Source organism: Polyodon spathula, chromosome 50, assembly GCF_017654505.1.
Source record: "Polyodon spathula isolate WHYD16114869_AA chromosome 50, ASM1765450v1, whole genome shotgun sequence".
In the NCBI taxonomy this organism is placed as follows: Eukaryota; Metazoa; Chordata; class Actinopteri; order Acipenseriformes; family Polyodontidae; genus Polyodon; species Polyodon spathula.
In genome coordinates, this window is record NC_054583.1 from 1,764,608 (window position 1) to 1,772,107 (window position 7,500).

At 44.5% G+C, this 7,500-nt stretch overlaps 1 protein-coding gene across 1 annotated transcript in view; it reads left to right on the forward strand.

The window, feature by feature from the left end:
- Positions 1-7,500, forward strand: part of LOC121306805 (transforming growth factor beta-1-induced transcript 1 protein-like) — a 21,267-nt gene that overhangs the window by 2,078 nt on the left and 11,689 nt on the right. The window contains 5 exon segments of the mRNA XM_041238733.1: positions 3,053-3,103; positions 3,565-3,758; positions 6,010-6,074; positions 6,775-6,908; positions 7,449-7,500. The exon segment at positions 7,449-7,500 is cut by the window's right edge and continues 90 nt beyond it. Of these exon segments, the coding sequence (XP_041094667.1) occupies positions 3,053-3,103; positions 3,565-3,758; positions 6,010-6,074; positions 6,775-6,908; positions 7,449-7,500 (496 nt within the window).

The window sequence follows — 7,500 nt, forward strand, 5'->3', positions numbered from 1 at the left end:
ATGGATTTTAAAGATGGTCAGCGCTCCTTTAAAGGGAGGAGCCAGTGATCATGTTAATAAAGCTAATAAGAGGTGAGAGAATGGATTTTAAAGATGGTCAGCGCTCCTTTAAAGGGAGGGGTCAGTGATCCTGTTAATAAAGCTAATAAGAGGTGAGAGAATGGATTTTAAAGATTGTTAAAGAAAGGACCGGTGATGTCATTCATATTATATGGCTTATTTTGCTGGGGGCTGTCTCTGTAGGGTTAAATCACGCTCGATGAGATACAATACAGGCTTCCAGTCTTTGATGTGATGCTGAGAATGCAGTGTTACATTTCCAAATGATCTTCAATGGCAATGCAGACAGACAGTGGCACTGCAATAATGGTTCTGTATTACACTGAGGGGCAATGGCAGCACAAGTATAGGGCAGCTGCAATGGGGCGAGGCTGGTAGAATGGGACCACAGCGTGCCAACTATACCCTCAATGATCTTCAATGGCAATGCAGACAGACAGTGGCACTGCAATAATGGTTCTGTATTACACTGAGGGGCAACGGCAGCACAAGTATAGGGCAGCTGCAATGGGGCGAGGCTGGTAGAATGGGACCACAGCTAACTATACCCTCAATGATCTTCAATGGCAATGCAGACAGACAGTGGCACTGCAATAATGGTTCTGTATTACACTGAGGGGCAATGGTAGCACAAGTATAGGGCAGCTGCAATGGGGCGAGGCTGGTAGAATGGGACCACACTCTCTCTGTATGGCAGTGTGTGTGTCTCTCTCTCTGTATGGCTGTGTGTGTCTCTCTCTGTATGTCTGCATTTCTCTGTCTGTGTCTCCTGCCTGTGTTATCTTTGTGTGTCTTTGTGTATGTGTGTGTGTGTGTGTGTGTGCGCGCATCTGTATGGCTATCACTATGTGTGTCGGTGTGTCTGTGTGTGTCAATGTGTGTCTCCTATGTCAGCGTTTGTCTCTGTGTCTGTGTGTATCTCAGTGTGTGTCTCTGTGTCTCAGTGTGTGTCAGTGTCTTCTGTGTCTTGTGTCAGTGTGTGTCTCTGTGTTAGTGTGTGTCTTGTGTCTCAGTGTGTCTGTGTGTGTGTCTCTGTGTCTGTGGCTCTGTGTTAGTGTGTCTCAGTGTGTCTGTGTGTGTCTGTGTCTCTGTGGCTGTGTCTCTGTGTCTCTGTGTCTGTGGCTCTGCGTTTACAAACTCCAGTTTCTTCTAAATTTGGTCAGACTCACAACGCTTTCTCATTCCCTATTTGAGCATTCCGCACCGGGAGTGAATCAGCAGAATCATGCCAGGGATCCAAAGAGCGGCTCTCTCTCCCTCATCTCCCCATTCCTAACAATCCCTTTCTCTCTCCCACTTTATCATCCCGTGATGTTTCCGCTGCAACCGTTAAACTCCACTGGCTTCTGAAAAGACTCCTGATTGCGGGGAAGCACTTCAGTGTCGCGCAGGCCTCAAGTGTGCCGTGCAACGCCAGTTTTGCCTCCCTGCAACAGCGTGTCAGAGAAAACCGCAAGAATGTTAAGAATATTTAAAATCCATTCTCTCACCTCTTATTAGCTTTATTAACAGGATCACCGGCCCCTCCCTTTAAAGGAGCGCTGACCATCTTTAAAATCCATTCTCTCACCTCTTATTAGCTTTATTAACAGGATCACTGACCCCTCCCTTTACAGGAGCGCTGACCATCTTTAAAACCCATTCTCTCACCTCTTATTAGCTTTATTAACATGAGCACTGACCCCTCCCTTTACAGGAGCGCTGCCCATCTTTAAAATCCATTCTCTCACCTCTTATTAGCTTTATTAACAGGATCACTGGTCCCGCCCTTTAAAGGAGTCTTAAACCAGGGCTAATCCGTTTTCCTCGCATCTGGAATTTCGAATTTGATTAGTTTCGGAGAAAGTCAGTCTGTGTTTTTAATGACAGTCTGTAATTATGGGATGCTGTGCGAGTCAGTGAGGCTGTTTTTCTGGTTAATATGAAAACTTATCCTCACTGAATGACTTCAAAGAAACTCCGTTCTCTGCAGACCAACACTGTAGAAATACCCACAGAGAGGTCTGGTAAAGCATAGGGAAGCATTGCAAAGCACAGAGAGGTCTGGTAAAGCATAGGGAAGCATTGTAAAGCACAGAGAGGTCTGGTAAAGCATAGGGAAGCATTGTAAAGCACAGAGAGGTCTGGTAAAGCATAGGGAAGCATTGTAAAGCATAGAGAGGTCTGGTAAAGCACAGGGAAGCATTGTAAAGCACAGAGAGGTCTGGTAAAGCATAGGGAAGCATTGTAAAGCACAGAGAGGTCTGGTAAAGCATAGGGAAGCATTGTAAAGCACAGAGAGGTCTGGTAAAGCATAGGGAAGCATTGTAAAGCACAGAGAGGTCTGGTAAAGCATAGGGAAGCATTGTAAAGCACAGAGAGGTCTGGTAAAGCATAGGGAAGCATTGTAAAGCAGAGAGAGGTCTGGTAATGCGAGAGAGATTGATTTTGGAAGCGTCTGTTTCTTCTCCTGTCTGTTTGTTAAGTGGATCTTGTGATATTATAGTTAGGTCATCCACGGCTTCAAAAACACTCAGAAATTCTGCACAGGGTCATTAAAAAACAAAAAAAGCTGTTGTCGTTGGTCTCAGATCTCAGGAAGATTAACTAATGAGCAGGCTGAGGCCCGGGACTGTTCTGTGCTTATTTTTAAATTCAGTTTTAATTTAATTCCCCTCCCCATACTAATTTATTATTTTGTTAACTGCTGCAGTGTTGTTGTTGTTGTTTTCTTCCAGTTGCCGTAGAAACACCAACTAACTAATCAAGGTCCTATATATAATATCAATATTATCAATATTATATATATTATATTATATTCAGTTTATTGTATAAAATAATGCGTTCTTTAAAGAAAAAAATATATATATAATTTTAAAACATGTTATGTTCCCTGTAGCCCCCTGTTGTGCATGTGTGCGCCCCCTGCTGCCGGCTCTGTGTATGTGCCATGTGTGTCTCTGTCTTGCTGTGCTTTCTATCACAGTGTCGGTCTGTCTGTCTCTCTCTGTAGGTGAGCTTGACCCTCCTTACTCCCCTCTCAGTCCTCGTATTGTAATTTTTGGTAGGTATTTCTGTCCCTCCCAGTAACTCCTCAGCTCTAACCACTAGAGCCAGCCTCCTTTATTAACAGGATCACTGACCCCTCCATTTAAAGGAGCGCTGACCATCTTTAAAATCCATTCTCTCACCTCTTATTAGCTTTATTAACATGATCACTGGCCCCCTGCCTTTAAAGGAGCGCTGACCATCTTTAAAATCCATTCTCTCACCTCCTATTAGCTTTATTAACATGATCACTGGCCCCCTCCCTTTAAAGGAGCGCTGACCATCTTTAAAATCCATTCTCTCACCTCTTATTAGCTTTATTAACATGATCACTGACCCCTCCCTTTAAAGGAGTGATGACCATCTTTAAAATCCATTCTCTCACCTCTTATTAGCTTTATTAAGAGGATCACTGGCCCCTCCCTGTAGAGCTCTCTGTCTGTATTTATATATATCTTTTGTTCTCTGTTTTTTCAGATGCCCTGCTTGCTGATTTAGAGACCACTGCGTCTCATATTTCGAAGCATCCTGTCCTTCCCTCCGACCCCCTCCTTTTGGGACCCCAGGCCAGCCCCCCGGACTCGGACCCCGTCCTGACCCCCCACAGCAATGGGACCCCACAGGACCTTGCCGAAATGCGCCCCCCTCCCCCTGCCTACACCCCTCAGCAGGTAACACTTTAAAGAAACACCTGTAACTTCCTAATGAATCCCTAATCAATCCCTAATCAATCCCTAACAAATCCCTAATGAATCCCTAATTAATCCCTAACAAATCCCTAATGAATCCCTAATGAATCCCTAATGAATCCCTAACAAATCCCTAATGAATCCCTAATCAATCCCTAACAAATCCCTAACGAATCTCTAATCAATCCCAAATCAATCCCTAACAAATCCCTAACGAATCCCTAACAAATCCCTAACAAATCCCTAATGAATCCCTAACGAATCCCTAATGAATCCCTAACAAATCCCTAACAAATCCCTAACAAATCCCTAACGAATCCCTAATTAATCCCTAACGAATCCCTCATGAATCCCCAATCAATCCCTGACGAATCCCGGTCTGAATCTCACAGGAATCTCCCCTGAATCTCTTCTGTGCTTCCTTTGAGTTCTGACGTCCTTGGTTTTGAATTCAGCCCCCCTGTTAAATTCAAGTGGGTTTAATTCCTCTGATTCATAACCAGCTCATTGGTAATAAAGTAAATAAATACATAAAGTAAATAAATGTTGATTGCATGTCTAAGGCAAGGCTTCCATTATGAATTAATATGCTCACTAGACATGTGCTCAACCTGGCTATTGAAACTCAGGGGGGCTGTGTGAATCATTGCTGGAGCCACAGTCCAGTATAATATATAAAACTATGGCTATTGAAACTCAGGGGGGCTGTGTGAATCATTGCTGGAGACACAGTCCAGTATAATATATAAAACTATGGCTATTGAAACTCAGGGGGGCTGTCTGAATCATTGCTGGAGCCACAGTCCAGTATAATATATAAAACTATGGCTATTGAAACTCAGGGGGGCTGTGTGAATCATTGCTGGAGCCACAGTCCAGTATAATATATAAAACTATGGCTATTGAAACTCAGGGGGGCTGTGTGAATCATTGCTGGAGCCACAGTCCAGTATAATATATAAAACTATGGCTATTGAAACTCAGGGGGGCTGTGTGAATCATTGCTGGAGCCACAGTCCAGTATAATATATAAAACTATGGCTATTGAAACTCAGGGGGGCTGTGTGAATCATTGCTGGAGCCACAGTCCAGTATAATATATAAAACTATGGCTATTGAAACTCAGGGGGGCTGTGTGAATCATTGCTGGAGTCACAGTCCAGTATAATATATAAAACTATGGCTATTGAAACTCAGGGGGGCTGTGTGAATCATTGCTGGAGCCACAGTCCAGTATAATATATAAAACTATGGCTATTGAAACTCAGGGGGGCTGTGTGAATCATTGCTGGAGCCACAGTCCAGTATAATATATAAAACTATGGCTATTGAAACTCAGGGGGGCTGTGTGAATCATTGCTGGAGCCACAGTCCAGTATAATATATAAAACTATGGCTATTGAAACTCAGGGGGGCTGTGTGAATCATTGCTGGAGCCACAGTCCAGTATAATATATAAAACTATGGCTATTGAAACTCAGGGGGGCTGTCTGAATCATTGCTGGAGCCGCAGTCCAGTATAATATATAAAACTATGGCTATTGAAACTCAGGGGGGCTGTGTGAATCATTGCTGGAGCCACAGTCCAGTATAATATATAAAACTATGGCTATTGAAACTCAGGGGGGCTGTGTGAATCATTGCTGGAGCCACAGTCCAGTATAATATATAAAACTATGGCTATTGAAACTCAGGGGGGCTGTGTGAATCATTGCTGGAGCCACAGTCCAGTATAATATATAAAACTATGGCTATTGAAACTCAGGGGGGCTGTGTGAATCATTGCTGGAGCCGCAGTCCAGTATAATATATAAAACTATGGCTATTGAAACTGAGGGGGGCTGTCTGAATCATTGCTGGAGCTAGAGTCCAGTATAATATATAAAACTATGGCTATTGAAACTCAGGGGGGGCTGTGTGAATCATTGCTGGAGCCACAGTCCAGTATAATGTCCCTTTAATGCTTGCCTTAGACATGTGCTCAACCTGATTGGTCTGTCTATGCGTGTGTGTCAGCGGAAGGGTGGGACTCAGACTCCTATTGCACAGCAGTGTGATCCAGTCCAGGTTTTGCTACCAGCTTGATCAGCCCTCAGTGTGTCTAACTAACAAGCTCAGGTGTGTCTTATTATTAAACTCCTAGTGAAACCAGGACTGGATCACACTGCTATGCAGCGGGAGTCTGATTCCCATCCCCTGTGTGTCACTGACATTTATTCTGTTGTGATTCTAGACCGTGTCGTCAGCTATGAAGTCAGGAACTCAGTCTAGAACTGGAGACCCTGAACGGCTATACAGGTATTTCCCAGCATGCCTTTTTGTGAACTTAACATTTAAAAACATGGCTGACAAATGCATAAAGATGTTAACTTGAGCTGTGTAGAGGTCTATAGGAAAGAGATCTCCACTCTCCACACTGCAGAGCTGTATAGAGGTCTATAGGAAAGAGAACTCCACTCTCAACACTGCAGAGCTGTATAGAGGTCTATAGGAAAGAGATCTCCACTCTCCACACTGCAGAGCTGTATAGAGGTCTATAGGAAAGAGATCTCCACTCTCAACACTGCAGAGCTGTATAGAGGTCTATAGGAAAGAGATCTCCACTCTCAACACTGCAGAGCTGTATAGAGGTCTATAGGAAAGAGATCTCCACTCTCAACACTGCAGAGCTGTATAGAGGTCTATAGGAAAGAGATCTCCACTCTCAACACTGCAGAGCTGTATAGAGGTCTATAGGAAAGAGATCTCCACTCTCAACACTGCAGAGCTGTACAGAGGTTGCAATGGCTCTCCTCCTAGTGGCTGAAGAGTGAATTACACTGACCTCAGCCTCAGCCCTGTTCTTGCCTCTCGTCTACAGAGCTCTCCCTCCTCAGCTGAATGGTAAGTCTAACCCTAACCCTAACCCTTCACTGGGCTGAGATACCACTTCACGACACCATGCTAAGCCTTATGAAAACCCCTTCACAAGCCTCCTGTTCTGTCCTCTCTGTTTCAGCACGGTTTGCAAACCCAAGTCCCCGAAATCGAAGGACCCGCCCCCCTTCACCTCCGCCTCCGTGCTGGGAGGCGGTCTGACTGAACTGGATCACCTCCTGCAGGAGCTCAACGCCACCCAGTTCAATATCACTGGTATTGCTGGGAACAGTGGGGAGGGAGGAGGGGTGGCCTGTCTGTGTGTGTGTGTGTCCATCCATCTATTTATCTATCTATCTATTTATCTATTTATATATCCATGCTGGTAACACATTAAATCCTGTCCTGTGATAGATTTTAATATAGCAAGGGCTCCCTCTGCTGGTGTCAGTAGGAAGCACAGGTCTGCTTGAGCACTGGCTCGGGCAAATGTTGACCTCCGAACAGGAAGATCTGTCCTCCCCTCACCTTTACAACCGGGTCCCACGCAGGGGCAGGTAACTTCTGCTCTCGTTTCCTCGCATCTCTTCCCTTTTTCCGAACCGAAGTGAATTGACTGGCGCTCGATTGTAAAGGCGGGGGAAGGCCAACTTTTCACGTATTAATGAATTTATCAATGAAGTAATTAATCGTCATTTAGTGGTGAATTAATGGATTTATTGAATGCCTGCCGATTTTAGATAAACCAATAAATGCTTCTTCAAGACAATTGGGAGAATTTTTGTTTTTCTCTCTCGCGCGCTCTCACGCGCTCAGATGAGATCCTGGCCCAGTTCCCCAGCAGCAAGACAGACGAAGGAGAGAAACT